The 20279-nt window shown below is 42.1% G+C and overlaps 2 protein-coding genes and 1 long non-coding RNA gene across 3 annotated transcripts; 2 read left to right on the forward strand and 1 right to left on the reverse strand.

The window, feature by feature from the left end:
* Positions 1–4832: 4832 nt before the first annotated feature.
* On the forward strand, positions 4833–7891 carry LOC107304690. Its single transcript, XR_001550768.2, has 5 exons — positions 4833–5463; positions 5601–5734; positions 6340–6435; positions 6529–6657; positions 7207–7891. It is a non-coding gene; the product is annotated as an uncharacterized LOC107304690 (long non-coding RNA).
* Positions 7892–11175: 3284 nt separating this feature from the next.
* LOC102715251 (potassium channel KAT6-like) lies at positions 11176–14945 on the forward strand. Its single transcript, XM_006644566.2, has 11 exons — positions 11176–11399; positions 11533–11748; positions 11854–12009; positions 12632–12689; positions 12790–13107; positions 13219–13458; positions 13560–13658; positions 13746–13781; positions 13938–14123; positions 14230–14497; positions 14588–14945. The coding sequence occupies exons 1-11, from the start codon at positions 11248–11250 to the stop codon at positions 14692–14694; spliced, it is 1836 nt and encodes a 611-aa protein (XP_006644629.2). The 5' UTR covers positions 11176–11247; the 3' UTR covers positions 14695–14945.
* A 412-nt stretch (positions 14946–15357) lies between these two features.
* Positions 15358–18673, reverse strand: LOC102717861. Its single transcript, XM_015838028.2, has 2 exons — positions 16066–18673; positions 15358–15643 (listed from the first exon to the last, which is right to left on the reverse strand). Exon 1 carries the CDS (start codon positions 18543–18545, stop codon positions 17565–17567), a length of 981 nt encoding a protein of 326 aa, XP_015693514.2. The 5' UTR covers positions 18546–18673; the 3' UTR covers positions 15358–15643; positions 16066–17564.
* Between the last annotated feature and the right edge of the window lie 1606 nt (positions 18674–20279).

Raw genomic sequence — 20279 nt, forward strand, 5'->3', positions numbered from 1 at the left:
GACAGCGGGCTGAGATCAATTATTAAGGTGTTGATGGAAGAAAAAAACAAATAATGTATTTGCAAATTAAGAATAATTTGGGAATAAAGATCATATATATATATATATATATATATATATATATATATTCTTAGCAATATAAAAGCAGAGTCCGAAAAATAAATTATGATAAAAAAATCCTAAATTAATTATAAATTTAATATTAAAAATTTAAATTAAAGCACAAGCGAAAATATAAGGACGTGGGTACACGAATGAGTACGCAGCGTAACCTGTGAGACTAGCCAAACCACCCCTCGTTGCATTTTGAGTGTTGTGGTTGTGACATGGTCTGCTCCTACTTAGCTTGAAAATATGTCCTCCTCTCTTCGTAAGCCATCGACGACCGGACCGGCTGGGGCGTGGTGGGCTGTGCTGTGCTGGTCACCGCTAGGTTTCCGAAACTACGATAACTTTCACCGTAATCGTGGTTACCACGTGCTTCATGGGAATGGTAGTGGTAGGGCGTGGTTTGAGTTGCTAATTTTCATTCAAATTCAAAAAATGAGAACTTTTGTAAAAGAAACATTAGTGATAGGAATCGATTTATAGAGTTGTTTGGTAAAAGAAATATATAAATTTTTAACAAAGATTAAGGTTTAAAATATTGTTAGCTCGCGAAACATGAAGGAGAAAAAGAAGAACAAAAAGTATTGTTCGTCGTGGCCCATGAAAGCCCAACCATGATGTTTGTGTTACTTATTAGTGTATTATGGTGTAGGCATGTATTTTAATTTTAATTATATTCTTTATTAACTATTAATTGTGAATTGTCATATATAATTATTCGAATGCCCCTATTTTAACAGAGGTCATGCCAAATTATTTTGCAAATACTATGTCCTAGTTGTTATAAATATACTATATTACTTATTCCTAATATTTTTATATTCTATAATATTTTTGGGGATTTTCCCATTTTTTTTTATCCTTGGATTGAACCGCTCACGGTTTTTTTCACAAAACCGCATGGTTTCTGGGCCAAACTGCAGTTATCACCGAACTTGAATTCGCCATGGTTTTCACGGTTTGAGCGAAAATCGCCCTACCGCCGGCGCACGGCTTTCGTGGTTCCGATGGTAAGGGCAACCCTTGTCACTACTGTCGGGGCGGTTGCTCCGACTATGTCTGAGTTGCGCCTGCACGTATGGATGTAGATGTTTGATTATTCATATGGCTCACCCTTACAAATAGATTACATATGCCGGTTGCGCCGCTAGGTTAGGGTCACAATTAAACTTTGTGCCTCTCTAGGTAAGCACTTTATTCTCATGACTACATCGTGTCGTCGTCTATCTACGTAGCCCGAAATCCCCGAGCATACTAGTGGGCCACATCATGCGTGTGGTGGTTTGCGTGTGCTGGGCTGGCAAATACGCTTGTGGGCTGGCACCTTCGCCGAGCTCTACGGGTCAAAGCCTCTTGTAGTCAGGATGTGTCTAACGACTAGTAATGTCGAGTGTGGGTTTAAATGCCCCTCTACGTCCACTACTCCCTTTTGTCAATTCCACCTTCATTTTTCTGTCCTCTTGCCATTTCTGGGAACCTTGGAGTCTCTCCCTTGTGTTCTTGAGTTCTTGAAACTTGTTCTTGAGTGATTCAAGAGATTACATGGTTATTTTTTGAGAGGAAATGAGTTAGAGTGATCTTTGAGCCTTGAGGATTGATTAGGAGGGCGTTTGAAGATTGTTACTCTTGGAGAGAGACCTCCTAGATAGTTAGACATCACCCAATAACATCCCTTGTGTTGTGGATTGACTTGGAAGTCTGTGAAGGTACATCTCGCATTTGCAAGGAAAAGAGGTAACTCTGAGTTTATACTATAATATCATTGTCATATTATTATTTTTCGATGAACAACGGGCTTTGAAAATGATTTATCTAATAGAAATTGGTTTTAAAGTATGTGTTGGTGTTGGTGTGAGTGCACATGATTAATGTGGGCTAGGTTGTGATATTTGTGTCCAAAAACAGTTGGTTATATTTCTATGTGTGCATGTTATTTGAGGTCAACCTTAGTCGATGGTAAGCACCAGGACAAGGTCTAGTGAGGAAACAATGTCTAGTACACTCGGGATGCAACCTAGAAAACAACAGGTAAATAAAAAAACTATTTTTAATATTATTTTTGTATTATTTACCATTTCCGTTTATTGTTTCTGCAAAACCATTTTTGTTTCCTTTGGTCAGTAACGTTTTAAAATGATACACCGTAGATCAGAAAATTTCGTGACCACTTTCACCCTGAAACATCATACTGTTGACTGGTACTTTAGGCAAGGCCATCTCGACGAAGGATAAATTTGTGAATTTTTAATTTTATTTAATAAATAATTTACAAAACTATATTTTAGTTTCTCAAAATTACAAACCTAACCTTCCACTGCCCTCCTAGAGGATGAAAAGATGACGTGGTAGACCACGGGAGGGCTGCTAGGGACGGTGGCAGGACATTTTACCCCTTGACGCCCTTACGGCTGGGCAAATTGAAAAAAGCGTGCATGCTCGGGAAGGTCCAATCGTGAACCGGACGGTTGAACCGCAGTTATATATATATATATATATATATATATATATATATATATATATATATATATATATATATATATATAATGTATGTAATTATTTAATCACAAGTCCTTGGATAACTCGGTGGTCATTCTCACGCTCTTATATCCAAAAGACTATAGGTTGAATCCTCATAGGACCATATTTCCTCCAATTTCTTCAATTTCTGCCAACCAAAAAGGCCCAAGCAAAAATAAAGAAAATACGCTCCTACGATGGTTCGACCTCTAGCCGTAGTTGCGATAAAACAATTACATACATTATACATTATACATTTATGTATCAAACCAAACTGCGGTTCAAGGTAGTACATATGATTAAACAATTACACACATTATGTATATATGTATCATACCGCGGTATAATCGTCTTATTCACGGTCTAACCGTTTCTGGCCATGTGTGTCAATTTAGCAATTTGCCAAACTGCAAAACTGCTATTGCGCCGTCATCGCCCATCCGTGGCTCTATCTCCATCGTCTGCCGCATCATCTTTCCGCTCTCTAGGAGGCGGCAGTAGATTAGATTTGTTAATTTTGGAAAAATATAGTTTTATGAATTATTTAGTAAATAAAATAAAAAATTTGCAGGGCATTCCGAGTGGGCCGATGCCTTTCGTCGGCGACGGACACAATTTCAGCCCGGCGTTTGTTGTAAATTTGGGCTTCTATAGGACGACAGGAAACACGTGAATTGGCCCTCGACGGGGTCTAATTGGGCTTTAATTAGACGTGGGTGGTTTAGTTGGGCTTTAATCACGATTCCGCCCGGAGGCACGCACCGATAGTAGTTGCTGTGAATCTACTCTGATATGAGCTGAAAGTAGTAAGTCACACGATTTAAGGTAATGGATCATGACGCTGGTTGATGCTCCTACCAAGTTGCCGATAAAAGCATGAATAACCTGGTCTTCGAAAGGCAAGCTCGGAGCGCCCATGAAAAAAAAAAGTAAAGCACGGAATGATCGATCGCAGAGAGCATGGTATCGATCGATCTGGGGAATGAAATCGGGATCCTGCCGCGACGGACACAATACAAATCGATGATCAGATCAGCAGATATGTATGCGGGTTAGTTTCTTATCCGAGTCCGCGAGGAATTGGGAGGAGTTCCCCAGCGGAAGTCCGCGACGGACTATGCAAAGAGGAAGATCCACTGCCTACATATGCTGGACGGACTGCCTCCATATATATGCTTTCACATCGTTAAATGCAAATTTAGCTCGGCCGTCGACCAACATGACGAGCAAGCGTTGGCCTCTCTCGCCGCTGTTCCGCGTTCAGATAATAGCGTCCTCCTTAGCTAGCTGCAGGTATGCTATGCACCAGCACTATATGTTCTTTTCTTTTTTGTTTTCTCCTTTCTTTCTACCTGGTCAAATGCAGCAAATTATTATTTCTGCGTTTTTACATATTTGCCAGAAAGTTTGATCCCCTCGATTTGTTTAATTTTTGGTTTGGGCGTGTTCTAATTGGCTAGCTCATTCGAACACATTTACACATGGCACTAGTAAAAGTTTAGTTGGATTAGTCAGTGGGGTTTCTGTGCGCCATAATGTCTGCAATTCTCTGGTCGGCCTCGGCCTACATGTTATTGGTTCGCCGCTGCTGAGATCTTGAAATTAGAGAAGCGCATTTGGCTTAAGAACTCCGGTACTACGTACGTACATATAAAACACGGCAAAAATCAGGAGTGCGTAGGAGTGCATACATATAAGCCATGCGCATAATCTCTGAATTCGGCTTAGGCCTCGTTTAGTTCTTAAATTTTTTTTTTCTAAAAATATCACATCTAATTTTTGGACACCTAAATAAAACATTTAGATGAACCAAAAAACTAATTGCATAGTTATGTAAGAAATCTTGAGACGAATCTTTTGAGCCTAATTAGTCCATTATTAGCCATAAATGCTACATAACCAACATGTGCTAATGATGGATTAATTAGGCTCAAAAGATTCGTCTCGCGGTTTCTAGCCTAGCCATGAAATTCGTTTTTTCATTCGTGTCCGAAAACCCCTACATAACATTCGATCAAACATTTAACGTGACACTTCTCCCAAAAATTTTCACCTTAGTTTCTGCACTGTGGCAGAGCGTATCTATACTAATATAAAAAGGAGCAGTTAAAATTTTTTTATGTCCACCTCACTTATTGTACATAGGATTTACTAAATTCAGTTTCAACAGTTAAATACACATATCCAATGATCCAGAATATTTTCAACAGCTCTCTCTTACAATGTGTAGAACGCAACCGTGATCACGCTCTACCGCCGCCGGCGCAAGACGGCCTCGCCCGACGCAGGACGCCACCTCCTTCCGACAAGATGCTGCCGCCGCCGCCCAGCGCAGGAAGCCGCCTCTGCCCGGCCCGCCACCTCCTTCCAGCGCAGGCCACCGCCACCGTCACCGTCACTCAACACAGGAAGCCGCCTCCGCCCGGCGCAGGACGCCACCCCCATCTTGATCTATGCGAATCAACGTCCTCACCCAAGCAAACGCCTCTCACCTCCACCGCGTCGCCCGCCTCCGGCCCTCGCCTCCACTGCGCCGCCCGCGCACTCCTCACGAAGCTGACGCAAGCACCGTCGCCCCCCTACACCTCTTTGCCCTAGCGCTCGTACGCCGCTGATCCGGCGCCATCGCTCCCACCGATCCACGCCATCACGCGATTCACGCCGAAGGGCCCTCCCTGCGCAAGATGCATCCCCGTCCCTGCATCACCGCCGGCCGCTAGGTCCTAGGCTCCCTCCTCCACCTGGTCTTGGTGACGCACTGACGCCCAGATCTAAGGATGACAACAGCACAGAGGAGGTCATCGGCTGTGGAGTGGTGGGAACCCGCAGGAGGGGAAGGTATGGAGGAGCCCACCGGAACGGGTTTCATTAGCACGGGGGAGCTCACAGGCACATGGAGCGTGGTTGATTCTCCATCAATCAATACCTTCTCAATTGCCTTCGTTGATCCAGTGCCTCTCCTTCGTCTCATGTAGGAGATCCCCTACCGCCAGCTCGCCAATCCAATGCCTCTCCTCTGTCCCAAGCCCTGGAACCGGAGGAGGCAACTGATGAAGCCAGAAATAAAAAACAAACCTGGCAGCATGTCCATTCATCATCATGTATTAAGGTGAGCATGTCTCCATTTTGTTATAATAATTAATTTCATCCTATGATATGCATGCTGATTATATATGCGTAAATCAGTCTGTGCATGCCAAGATTACGTGCGTGTGAGTAGAGAATTCTGGGTCCATGAATTTGGATATGGGTTTGGACCTGAATGCCTGATACAAGTTGGTCTGTGAAAGTGCTTTCACGATATTGTTGTCTGGAAAAAATTAACTTATCAAGCTTCTGACTTGCTGAACTATTTAACTGTGGTTGCTTGGTATCATATCCCAACCAATTTTGTTAACAAAAAAATATGAATTTTCTCTGTTTTAATGCTAGCTACTACAGAACTTTTTTCCTGAATAAAGTAACCGAAATTCACAGTTCACCGACCGATGTTTCTTGTGAGCTTTTATGCCTCGGTTAATTTATTTTGAATGTACTAGAAATATATCTGTGTATAGCTGGAGGTGGATTTTTAGAACATATGTTCATATATATAGAAATGCATACACACACACAAATTCTATTCTATTAAAACTTCTTCACTCAAATGCATTCTAACATATGACACTGTAAATGACAATGTTCATCTGGTGTGTGTGTGTGTGTTTCTTGCAGTTGGATATGATCCATACTTCATAAAGAAGCTGGTTATCGTAGAACTACAGGCGACATGAAAGTGGCAATCCTCCGAGGAGGCTGCCTTGGATTCAAGTACTTTGAGAACCACATGCCCCTTGGATCTCATGTGATTATTTATTTCTTTATAGCTATGTCATAATATATGCTCTGCGGTCATCTAAAAAGGTATAATGGCCTAACCGATCACCCGGGAGTCACCGAACACCTCTACCAAAACCATTAATTCAAAGGAAAGATGACCCAGCTGCAATATTGAAGTCAAGGCTGGAAACCTTCCACGTACAAACTAAGCCTGTATGTTTTCTTAAGCATATATGTTTTTTAAATATTCAGATTTTTTCCAAGACAAAACCTTATTTCAGTTAAGGTGTATTCCTTCGGTTGCTTTCAGTATTTTCTGCTTATCTTTCATTCTTTTTTGCATTTTGCAGACCTTACATTTCTTGATTTATACTTTTCTTCCATTTGTGAGTTTGTTTAGTAGAGCTCCAATAATTCTTGACTCTTGGTATCTCTAGATCCAAAAATTCTTTGAGCTGAAACTAGGAGTAGATTATGGTTTCTCGGGTGAATATTTTGTTCATATACATTATTTCTGCCTACAAATTCCACATCGTTTAAAATTCATGAGTTAGAGCTCTTAATATTTCATACTTAATATGCATGACTGTATAATGCAGTTATATGTCTTGTCTGACGTTTCAATCTGAGAGCTTTAACTCCCTCATTATTTTTTTTAATCCTGAATTTTGTTGTGGAAGCTCTATTGTTTTTTATCTTCCATAATGCAAAGCAGTTGCTGCTTGTTCAGTTTTAATTTTTGGAATGGTTTCCTTACTCTAGGTGATTGACTACTACATCAAGAAGGGCATAGTCGCAAATCTTCATGCAAAAAAGCCACCAAAGGAAGTGAGTGCTAAGGTGCAGAAAGCCCTGTCATGAAGTGCATGTTCTTCAGCCTAAACATGCATGTTCTTCAATGATTTAAGGGAGGAATCCCTTCAATCATCCTGGCAAACCATCTAAGATACAAACAATTGTCACTTGGACTAATTTTTTCAAACAATTGCCGCTACATAGAGGTTGTGCATCTGTACAAAATTTCTTATTTGATACCACTATTTAAAGTAGTAATTTTTATCTGTTTTGAATAAATTCAAGTTATGTTCGTTCTATATTTCTTACAACTTAGGATTCAGATATGCATATAACTTGCAGTGCACAACTTGTACTGAAATCAAGTCACTAAAGCTTGCTGCAGATACCTGCAGGTAAGGTGAAACCAGTTTGTAATATTTTTCATGTCCTTTAATTGCTTATGTCAAGTTTTTAGTATGGAATGAAAATGTTGTGGTTCAAAATTGAAGTACTGAGATATAGCTATGGAGTACTGAGATATAACTATGGGTTAGCTGGTTTGTGTGTTGATGGGTTTGGATGGTTTTCTGATGCATGCTTATGAAAAAGAATGAGCTGTAGCTGTACCACCTCCAAGCCCATTACATCGGTGCACAGAAATGAGATGTAGTTGTCTCAACCTATGCGCATCAAGTTGTACAAAATTTTATCTTGTATTCTGCTAGCTACCAACAACCATGATTAGTAGGGAACTGTGAAAATAGGAGCAATTGATATATGATTTGTAAAATATATACAGGTGAAGTATCCCAATGCAATTGAGTACTGCTAGGAATGAGTGTTTTCTTTTTTTTGCTTAAAGGGTTAGAGAAGAAATAGGATAGAATACTACTAATATCTAGGCTAAATTGATCATTCATATGGCATTCTCTTTATGTACTGTAATTGAGCTCATGTACTATAGGTTGGTGTTTTCTCTTTGTTGCCTAAAGGGTGGAAGAAGAAATAGGATAGCCTACTGCTAATATTTAGTCTGAATTGATCACTTAGATGACATTCTATTTATTTCTCTCATTACTATAAATATACCTAAACTCTTTGATATTCGTATTAGGAAAATTTGATTTTACTGAAGCCATCTTATCATTTCACATGTTTTTTGGTGGTGTCTCATGGCATTACAGCTAAATGATAGATTTAATTAAATTGTTGCATTGTATTAGCCACGGTGTTACCGAATATTTATGTTTTGATCTTCTTTATGCTAGCAACATGATAGTTCATGCTATAACATTATATTATTTTTCTATGTGGATATATTTTGTTCACAACATAAAAATATTATATTTGACGGTACCAGGTTAAATATATATTAAATATATATATATAGATCATTCTATTTGTAATTTATATTATTATATTTGATATATAACTTAGATCGATTTTAAGCCCTATTGCATTTTATATGACAATAAATTTAACAATTGATATAGTTAACACAGTAGCGTGAGCACGGGCACATTACTAGTATGCATGAAAAAGGCCGATTTAATTGGAAGGACACCGATTTTGTAAGTCATAACTGTCAGTTTAATTTGTCTCTCTATCATATGACCAAGTCCGATGATCCCCGGCCAACGGCCTAAAGTATCATCCGTATATACCATCATGTCTTTGTATAATGTCAAACACAAGAGCTACTACATAATTAGTACTTTGCATGTGTATATCTTGCTTTAAGTTATCAAGAACAACACAATTTAGTTTAATAAATCTAAATTTCAAAATCAATAATTACAATATTATATATAGATTCTACTGCAATAATTTTCCGTTGCCTTCTTTTTTGTTAGCTTAGTAATTCTTAATTTCATAATTTATAAATACAAAGTTATACTTATTGTGGAGTCTTAATAAATTTATTTATGAATTACTTATTGTTTTCTTAGTTTAGTAATTCTTAATTTCATAGTTTATAAATACAAAGTTATACTTATTCTGGAGTCTTAACAAATTTATTTATGAATTTAGATCAAATAAATAGGTAGATGCACTCAGTATAATTCGTAACCAGTGCTTAACTTTTCTTTTAATATTATAATATATTTTGGTCCTTCTGATCCTATATAATCCCCTCAGTAGTTTAATATATAACGCAGTTGACTTTCTGACCATTTATTTTATTAAAAAAACTCACGTAATTATTATTTATTTTTCTTTGATTGAATTTATTACTAAATACATTTTAATTATAACTTATTTTTCATATTTGCATATTTTTTAATTAAGATAAATGATCAAACATGTAACAAAAAGTCAACATCTGCTTCTATTAAAATACAAAGTGATTATTTGGCTAGCAAATTATAAACTGACGGAAACTCATATTTTAATTAACCTCTATAAGCCATTATTATTTGGTTTAGCTAGATACTCACTCTGTTTTTTATTTGATGTCCATTGATTGTTGAGTTTATGTTTGATCATTCGTATATTTTAAAATTTACATAGGTATTAATAATTTGTTATGATTTGATTATCATTAATAACACTATAAGCATGACTTGTAATTTATATATTTGTATAAATTTTTTGAATAAGACGAATGGTTAAAAATATATTCAAAAGTAAACGGTCAAATAAAGAAAAAATGGAGGGAGTAGATTGCTAGATATATTTATCATGAGCAATTTTACGGTCCTTGAGAAGGTACCATGAGGTACCAAAATTTCACACTACCTTTTATTGCAAAATTTTGGCACCTTTTGGTACCTAGGTATTGTGAGGTACCAAATTTTACACTAAAATTTTGATACCTCTTAGTACCTATTCAATGACTGTAAAATTGCTCATTTATCATTCCTGTTGACGTGGGTCTTAGAGTGGCGGTATAGTCCACAACAGTAGTGTTGGACTTATGTGCTTCATATGTTTACATTAAGAGTAATTTTACAGTTCTTAAAAAGGTACCATGAGGTATCAACATTTTACACTAAAAATTTGGTATCTCCTAGTTACCAAGAGGTACCAAAATTTTGGGCTTTTTTACCATCCTTGAAAAAGTATCTCAAGGTACCATCCATTTTTGTATAAAAAGTGTGGTACCTTAATAGGTACCAAAATTTTGGGCTTTTTTATCATCCTTGAAAAAGTATCTCAAGGTACCATCCATTTTAGTATAAAAAGTGTGGTACCTTAAGTTACATTGAGGTATTTTTTAAAGATGGTAAAAAAGCTCAAAATTTTACACAAAAAATTTGGTATCTTCTCAAGTACTATAAAATTGCTCTTACATTGAGGTTACCTTTTCTCTCTCTCTTTGGAATCTACCAGTAAGAAATAGCTAGATATATATGCTGCTAATGCTATGTCATACCTTTAGTTCTTCTTGACCCAATTATTGATCAAAAGAAAATATTATCTCTTATGTTTTAGTGACCATAATCGCCACCATTTGTTAAGATTTTTACTCCAATTATTAAAGTTGCGAAGAAAGTACTACCGATGCCTCTCGAATCGACGCCGATAACATTATCTGAAGCGAAGTTGGAATTCTGACCAATGTTTTCAATATCGTTTAGACATTGATATATAATCACGATGACCAATGGGTTATTGACGAAAAGCGCGCGGTGAGTTTAAAACAAATTTTGCCCCCCCCCCCCCAAAAAAAAAAAAAGTATGTTTCCTTGTATTAAAACATGGTTGAATTATCGAACGGTTTCTAATTACGGTGCCCCTTAGGCCCTTATCACCGATTATCGTCATGATAACCGAGTGGTTGTCGCCGATATCGTAAAGGTTTTCCGATTCCGATCAGTATTGCCGGGCCGATTCCGATCAGTAATCCAGTATATGACTGTAGCATACTTATTTCAGAACTGCTGGTTGACTCTTTGTGCGCTTTGATTGTACACTGCAGATTTGAGTTGAGTCCACGTAAAAAGGTAGATCACGAACTTGACGAACTACATATAAGAAGGAGAGGCACGCACGCACGCAGAGTACTCAGGATAAGCTACCATCATGGCGAGGCAAAGCGGCGCTACAAGGGCGGCGATACTGCCGGTGACGAATGCCGGCATGGCCGCCGGAAGCGAGATTCTCCGGCTGCCATCCGGCGAGGCCTCTCCTTCCCTAGGACGATTCGTCGTTAACCCTCACAGCTGCGGCTACTGGTGAACAGCCTGAGACCATTTCCTTGATTGATCCCGTCAACCGCCATGCATGCGTGCGTGTGGCTGATGATTCACGAACTGAACTGATTTTTTTTTTTTTTGCTTTGGCCGGCATGGTTTGGGTTCTTCCCAGGTGGTGGCAGACGCTCCTGATCGTGCTGGTGCTGTACACGGCGTGGGCCTCGCCGTTCGAGCTGGCCATGGAGAAGTCGGACTGCGGTGCGCTCGCCATCACGGAGCTGGTCGTCGACGCCTTCTTCGCCGTCGACATTGCCGCATCCTTCTTCGTGGCGTACCGCGACACCTCCACCGGCACCCTCGTGACTGACCGCAGGAAGATCGCCACAAGGTGATCGATGCTTGCTCCGTCGCCACCAGGCGCACCTCCGTTGGTTTCATCAGAGCTCGGTTGATCAGCACATTATTTTTGACATGAACTTGCACTCTTAATTAGGCACCTGAAACGGCCGGGCTTCGCGATGGACGTGGCCTCGACGATTCCTTTGCAGATGATCTACTGGATAGCGAGTGGCAAAAGACAAACACAGTATGGGTTCCTCAATCTTCTCCGGCTTTGGCGACTACGGCGCGTCAGTAAGCTCTTTGCAAGGTAATAATTAGGGTTTTTTTATCAATAACTCGAGGCATCAAAAAATTTAGTGCAAAATCATGGTACATTAGATGTCCATTGGACCTTAAAATACTAAATTTACATTGAACAGAAAAATATGGTAATCGAGATACTTATTAAGGATGGTAAAAAAAAAAACTCAAATAAGTATGACATGTGCAACGGATGATCTCGTTATCTAATATAGATGTTCTTGTGCTAGATCTTTTTACACATGTTTTTTTTACCGACGAATAAGTATGACATGTGCATTACTATATATTTGTGAGTGCGTTGCAGACTTGCGTGCAGTTAATAATAACGTAGCATTTTAGTCGTTGTACGTGGCATGATCTTACATATAGTTGTACTGTGTTAATACTGGCCTGACTTGTAGGGATATTGGGTATTGTAATATATGAGTAGCATTTTTTTTCATGGGTTCAATCTTACAACGGGAGAGTGCGGCAAGAGACTTTGGTCTAATCTTGTCGATTGTAGTTCGTGCTGGAGATACGCTATACGTGACTTTCAGTTGATAGCATGATTCACTAGTATGAATAACAGTATGCGCGCAACGCGCATATCATCGATGATTGATACGAAATTCTGAATCTTGCAGGTTGGAGAAGGACATCAGATTCAATTACTTGTGGACCAGGCTTGTCAAGCTCCTCGGTGTAAGTCCACGCCGGTCCACTCGATCGGAGCGTGCATTTCGCCAGCAAATTATTTTCCTGTGCTCACTTTCTGCATGGGATCGGTGCTTCGTGCATGCAGGTGACGGTCTTCTCGCTGCACTTCGCCGCGTGCATCTACCTGTCGATGGCGTTCCACTACAGGGACAAGGAGCTCACGTGGATCGGCAGCCAGATCCACGGCTTCGAGGACCGCAGCGTGTGGTTCAACTACACCTGCGCGGTGTACTGGGCCATGACCACGCTCGCCACCGTCGGCTACGGCGACCTGCACGCCGCCAACCCCGGCGAGATGCTGTTCAGCATCGCCTTCATGCTCTTCAACATCGGCCTCACCTCCTACATCATCGGCAACATCACCATCCTCGTCGTCCATGGAACCACCAACACCTTCAAAATGGTACGTACACACATGTCTACACCGGAGCTCTACCCGACGACGGTTTTCCTTTTCTTTTCTTTAGTGGCTTGTGCTCAGCTCCATGACCGTGTGGCATGTGGCACTGTGCAGAGGGACATGGTGCAGAGGGCGTCGGTGTTCGGAAGGATGAACGGCCTGCCGCGGGCGACGAGGGAGCAGATGATGGAGAGCGTGCAGCTCAGGTTCAGGATGGAGGAGCGGCTGGAGCAGGAGATGCTGTCCGAGCTGCCCAAGGCCGTGCGCTCTGGCATCGCGCTGCACATGTTCAGGGGGGCGGTCGAGAGCTGCTACCTGTTCCAAGGAGCCTCCAGCAAGCTCGTCGTGCAGCTGGTAACGCGACCAGCTTGCAGTAGTAGTAGACGTCTTGGTCTGAATTAACTCTGCATTTGCAGATCAACTGACTGACTAGCTGACTGATGGGGTAAATTCAGGTCGCTGACATGAAGGCGGAGTTCTTCCCACCCAAGGCGGATATCATCCTGGAGAACGAGGCTCCGACGGACTGCTATATCATTCTCTCCGGCGAAGTGGTGAGAACATGCCCCCGTGTGATTTTCGCCCTCTCTACTGCTCATTCTCTGACGCATTTCTCTTAATCTTTTCCGTTTGTATATCAGGAGGCATTGACAACCCTCGAGGATGGCAGAGAGAAGGTAGGCATCATTGAACACTTAACACACTTAGCATATAGATTACACCACTGCGACCTTGCAAGCTTGGTGTTCTCATGACACTGATTTTTTTTTTTTTTTGCATACTGAAAAGTTCTAAAGCCTGAAATAATTCTGATCAAAATTGTGTCCTTTCAGCATGTGATGACAATAGGGTCTCGGGGAATGGCAGGTGAAATCGGGGTGATGTTCAACACCCCACAGCCATTCACCATCCGGAGCAGAACCCTCGCGCAGGTTGTCCGAATAAGTCACAGTCATATGGTTCAGACTGTTCGGCCTAACACCGCAGATGGGGTCATTGTGTTCACCAATTTTGTTCAGGTATCTGATTTTGTTGAAGGATACATCCATCATGCACTACGTTTTTTCTGTTGTTGTTATTGTTCATGCTTTCTCACCCACCAGGAACCTATATCTTTTTCCCCAGTACCTTGAATCCCTGAAGGTGAAGGCAAATGAAGCAGCCTTTGTTAGGGATCATCTCCGCAATGGCTGCACGACGGTGTTAGGAGGTGCAACCATGCTCAATGCAGATGAATCCAAAGGGAATGCTTACAGAATGTTGCAATGCAAAGAACCCAAACGGGTTATTATCCATGAGCACCTCCCGGATGGGTCTGGCACAGCACCGAATGGTTCACCAGGGAAGCTCGTCCTACTGCCAGATTCGTTCCAAGAACTGATGAAACTTTCAGGTATGTAAATCGTGTTATGTATAAAGAGTACCGCCATCAGGATCTGAAGTTGTGCTTGACATTTGTATTTTTGTGGATCTCTCTTTGCAGAAAGGAAGTTTGGAAAGGCTGCGAGAGGGATCCTCACCGTGGATGGCGCCGAGGTAGATGACATTGAAGTGCTAAGAGATGGCGATCACTTGTTTTATAGTTGGTAGTGTATGCCATGTACCTTGGCAGCGTGTAAATGTATGAGCAGTTTTATCATTTCATATTTAGATAACGCTCAAAGGTTTATTTTTTTTTCCGTGAGCGCAGTCGTAATATACTGTTGGAGAAGAATGAAATGAGTGTAATGTAGTCATCACATGATTCGACATTGGATATGGCAGTAGCTTAAGCCGCACTTACTTTAAGGACCCGTTTGGAAGTGAGTTTCGAAAACTAGGAGGTGATCGTCAAACAATATATTTACCGAACAAAATTTATGAATAAAACTTTTATATACGTGTTCTTATCAATTTAAAAACCAAGTCAAAAAATAAACTACAAATAAAAAACTTCAAAACCAACTTTAAATTTAAGATTAATCAAATATTTATTTACATATAAATATATAAGCAAAAGCGAAAAGGCTGGATCACTAGGGCTACATGTCTTGGACAAGGCCATCCAGAACGTCGGATTTGTCAGCGTCAGCTTCACTCAAAGTATAGGCCTGGTTTAGTTTCCAATATTTTTTTTCAAAAACATCACATTAAATCTTTGAACACCTAAATAAAGTATTAAATATAGTGTAAATATCACATCGAGCCTAATTAGAACGTGATTAGCTATAAGTGCTACAGTAACCAACATGTGCTAATGATAGATTAATTAAGCTTAAAAATTCGTCTCACGGTTTCTATGCTAGCCGTGAAATTCGTTTTTTCATTTGTATCCGAAAACCCTTTTTAGCATCAGGTCAAATATCTGGCGTGACGCTTCTTCCAAAAATTTTTTCAATATAAACGGTGCCATAGTATAGTCTTGGTAGCCGCCGACGACAACCGCGTCGTCATGGCCTTCACCTGCATCAATGCTTCATCGACTCGACGACTCCTGATGGAACAAATATTTAGCACGCTGTTCCTGAGAGAGTCTAGCCGCGGACTGAATATTCTGTTCCTGTAAGTGATACGGATACTTGGTCAGTTCATTCAGTGCTGTGTTTGCTGATTTACTCTTTATCATCTAAGCACGATACCATCGTCAATATGGCGAGATGCCAAGATAGATAAATAAATAAATATATTAACATATTTAGCACTGCTCTGGCAATGATACAACAGCAGTAAGCGCCAAAAACAACTCGGGTTTGACAGATACTGTGCAATGTGCACTGAAGGAACTACAAATGGAAGATGATTACAGATTTATAGGTCATAACAACGCGTTAGTGAAGCCAATCCGTACTGATTTTTTCATAGTAATGGTATCAATATTGTCCAAATCATAGTAATGGTACCGATGTCAATTGCCAGAGAGACAAAACACAACAATTAAATGAGTAACACTATTTTTTTTATTATAAGAAATGTAAATGAGACCTGCACAGCAAGCTGCACTGGGTGTAGTCGCGTAGGCAGGTCGAACCAATCTCAAATCCAGGAATCTGAAAATCATATGATATCTAAGCTATAAATGTAATTTCGACTACCAGAGCGGTCCTTGTGGATCCAACTACTGATATGAAATCCATGTTTTAGCCCTGAAACACCAAAATTAAACAGGTTATTCTCAAATCTCAACGTTCAAGCTATGGGCTGCTTACATTACATGACTTGCGTACATCAAACATCCATTCCAATGAAAAACTTCGATACTACTCAAAGAAAACAAATAAACAAATCATGTGCCCAAATTTCTTTCTATCACCTCCAACGTAGCAATAAATGCATGGAATGCCACTAAACACCTAGACATTGGCAACAAAGTTTAGCACTCATTCAAATGCGACCAAGTTTGAGTAATAATGTAGGATCAAACAATTGGCAAGGCGAGTTGAGGCACACAACAGACACACCCTAAGGACCTTGCTAAAAGAATATTAACATAACACAATACTGAAGCTTTGCCTAACATAGTGCCAACAGAACAACTGTGAACAGAGATTAAAATCTTAAGGGCACAAGTGCCATGTCAAGCCACAGTTCACAAACGGAATTAAACATAGGCTTTATAAGTATGTATACCATTGTTACATGCATCAGATTCAGAATAATACAATTAACAAGCAACAAAATGGAACATCGTTACAATGTTAGTCAAAAGCAGTGTCAAGAGCAGCTGGTAAAGACACAGTCATGCATATGCACCTACTATGAGCTCACAAAGCAACAACCTCCAAGGAAGACCGGAATCTTTCATTATAGTTCCCAACTAAGCAACACAGCAGATGGTTTTATGGGCAGCAAAGAGCAAAAAGTACATTTCAGGAACGCTATAGAACGTATTTTAACAAATGTATTTCTGAAGTAGCTGTCATAATGAACGCTGAAACTATATACTAGTAAATCCTATGTACCTGGCATCTTCCTATTTTATCATTGGGTAAACTGCTACTAAAATGCCGTGCAACCTCAGCCACATATCAAATTCAGGCGCTAAAAAAGATATACTTAACCTTTCTTGTAATAATACCAGAACAAACTCATGGTTTTTGTTGCAAAGGGCATTTGCCCTTTTTTCTACCATGAAAATTTTGAAGCACAATATACTATTGACTAGGAGCAAGTTAACACACTTCTTAAAGAGATATCAGAAAAGTTCTGCTCTGAATATGATACTCTAACAGTAACAACATATACAACTATGAGAGCTTGGATGCAAGTTCAACATGACTGCACAAGGCATGCGAAAATACCAAACACAACAAAATAGAAGTGAAATGCTAGAATGAAACAGTTCCATCACTAGCTTATTTCAAGACCACAAATAATCTTGGATGGGCATTGAAGATGAGTGATAATCTTGTATGAGTAAACCAACCTCATTTCCTGAACTTACAGACCCTAGGCTAACAATAAGCATTCACAACGACATTGCTCTACTCTTTTCCACCACCACCATCCCCGGTCATTTTGTTATCATCGCCTTTGCCCTTGCCCTCCTCAAGCTCACCCTCATCCCCATCTTCCTCACTAAGCCGGGCGATCTCTGCTTGTGCCTTCTCCAATATCTCTCTTCTCCTCACCTCAAGATCCCTTTGGAGATCCTTCCGCATGCGCTCTACCTCAGCCATGTGCTGCCTCTTGCTACTCTCCACCCTCTCATACGCATCCCCAAGCTTCCGAATTGACTCCGCAAGCATTTCAAACTCATTCCCCTTCCCTGCAACAGCCTCAATTGTCTGCCCTTCCCCCAATTCCGCATCAGACCCTGAATCCCTTGTTCCTGCGTCGTCACACCCACCCAGCACATACCCCGCAGCGTCCAAACCCCAAGATTGGCGCGGCACCGGCTGCGTGTCTCGTCGGCGAGTCACAACGGGAGGCTGCAACGGGAGCGACGGTGGGGACATGAGAGACTGCATCTTGTCGAAGTAGATCCATTTGGAAGGCGAGGGGTGGTGGGAGCGGCGGGCGGCGAGACGCAACCTCTCCTTCTCCTTCCTGTACTTCTTCCTGAGGGTGTCGATGCGGTTGCGACACTGCGACTCGGAGTAGTACCCCGGGGGGCGGGTGGCCGCGGCGGCGGCGAGGCGGGAGACCTCGAGCCACTCGTCCCCGCGGAGGCTGCGGCGGCCGGCGCGCACGAAGCGGTCGCCCCAGGCGTCGAGGAGCGCGAAGGTGGAGTCCTCCGACCACTCGGGCGAGCCGCGCGCGGGCCCAGCCGTCGCAGTCGCCGTCGGCGTCAGCGTCTCCGTTGGCGCCGGCGCTGTCGCTAGGCGCGGGGCGAACTCGAAGCCTTGCGCGTAGCGGTCGGTGCGGCGGCGCTTGGAGCGCGGGGAGGGGGAGGGGGAGGGGGAAGCGCCAGAGGAGGATGGCGACGGCGAGGGGGATTCGGCAGCCGCCGCGTCTTCCTCCATGAGCAAGGGGCGGGGCGGGGCGGGGCCTAGGGTTTGGTTCCGGGGATGGAGTGGATCGGCCGGCCGGGACGGATGCGAGAGTGCAAGTACGGCGAGTCTTGGGGCAGTTCGCCCACCATTTGCCTCGGCGGGGTCAGCCCGGCCAGGCACAGGCAGAAGCGCAGCGACACTGTACGTCGTACGGTTGGGAATTGTTTTCTTCGGGGAATTTGCTTATAGTTAACTAATTCTGTCATAAAATAAAATTATTTTTAACTATTAGAGTAAATACTTAATTCTGTTGGAGTATACCCGTACTTTTATTTGACGAGTGGCTCCGGCTTGCCCCATAGGAGCCCTAAGAGCAGCTCCAATGTATATGCTAAGAATGTGTATAGATGTGAGAGAAATGTATGGGATGGATACTATACATTGAAGGGATGGTGCTAAGCTAAATTTTTTAAGTACCTATTGTTTATTTAGGCAACTAGTGCTAAAATTAAAAAAATATTTTAGCTAAATATTTAATGTTGTATGGTGGGTAAAGGTGAGAAGGATAGCATCTTTTTATCTCAGTGGGTCTCACCTTAGTCTAAGCTATATGAGTCTAAACATTGGAGCATACTTCACCAAGCTAACACCTTATGACATGTTCATCCTAATTATACACTAAAGATGCCCTAACTCTAGATCGGCTAATCCGACATGCATGCAGTGATTCTTGCAGCCTATAAAGGATATAAGGGCATTCACAATGAAGAGCACTCTCTCAAGTGCCACGTAGAGGGAACCACTCCATAAACCATGTTAAAAGCTATTTGAGGTAGGGGCCAATAACAGCTTTAAATGGGACCCGTGACTTTTAATGTCCTCTCTCCCACCATTCACTCTCACTCCCTCGGTTGTCTCTCTTCTTCCCATCATCCACTGACGCAAAGGACGACAGTGGGGGTCGAGTCCGCGGTGGCTGGTGACGGGGCACAGGGCGACCAACGACATGGGGCTGAGTGGGTCAAGGCCACGACGGTCGACGGCATGCGTCCAAGCCACGGTGGTCGGCGACACACGAGGCTGTAGGGTCGAGGCCACGGCGACCGACGCTCTACTCAACGACGATTATGCCGCCACCCCTTTATCGACCTCTCGGCTGCCCTGCCCCTCCCTTTGACGACGACAACGGGGCCCTTCCTTCGACACAACGACCACCACACCAGAGCAGCTTCGTCCGATTTTATCTCTCCCGCGCCGAGGAACCATGCCAGGGCGACAACCTCTTGCGGTGCATGTCTCTAGGCGCTTCCTTTCTGAGCTCAAGGCGGAGGTGCTCGTTACCTCATGAGGACGCGTGTGGCTCTGTGGGCTGGCAAAAAGTGCCAATTAGCTTCCTCTCTCCGCCGTGGCAGCCCGAGGCCGAACGCCGCGCATGCGCACTATGAATGGCCTAAGAGCCTCACGCTTTTAGTGCAGGCTGAGTCGCTCAGGGTTCATGTTGAAGGCGTGCATGGCTACAGCCTGAGCCGAGGACGACCGGTTGCGGAGGGAAAATCTCATCTTTTGTTCCCTTTGTGCGTGTCAGGCGAAATCTAGGCGCGGACATGGGTGTGAACTCCCTCCCAAAATCATCGTCTTCATGTCATGGTGGAAAGCGTAATGGAGCCAGTGTTCTGGTGATTGGATCTCATTGCCATCGTGGGCTACGCGCGCGTCTAGACCTCTTCTTCTATGTGACTTTAAGTTTGATGTCTACTTATTTGC

This window comes from Oryza brachyantha, chromosome 1, assembly GCF_000231095.2.
Source record: "Oryza brachyantha chromosome 1, ObraRS2, whole genome shotgun sequence".
Classification (NCBI taxonomy): Eukaryota; Viridiplantae; Streptophyta; class Magnoliopsida; order Poales; family Poaceae; genus Oryza; species Oryza brachyantha.

What these genes read in the sequence shown, in the direction of transcription:
- LOC102715251 (XM_006644566.2), top strand. Translation starts at nt 11,248, where the DNA reads ATGGCGAGGCAAAGCGGCGCTACAAGGGCGGCGATACTGCCGGTGACG. An exon ending in CCTCACAGCTGCGGCTACTG is followed by an intron (nt 11,400 to 11,532) that starts GTGAACAGCCTG and finishes GGTTCTTCCCAG; the next exon opens with GTGGTGGCAGACGCTCCTGA. An exon ending in CCACCAACACCTTCAAAATG is followed by an intron (nt 13,108 to 13,218) that starts GTACGTACACAC and finishes GGCACTGTGCAG; the next exon opens with AGGGACATGGTGCAGAGGGC.
- LOC102717861 (XM_015838028.2), bottom strand. Translation starts at nt 18,545, where the DNA reads ATGGAGGAAGACGCGGCGGCTGCCGAATCCCCCTCGCCGTCGCCATCC.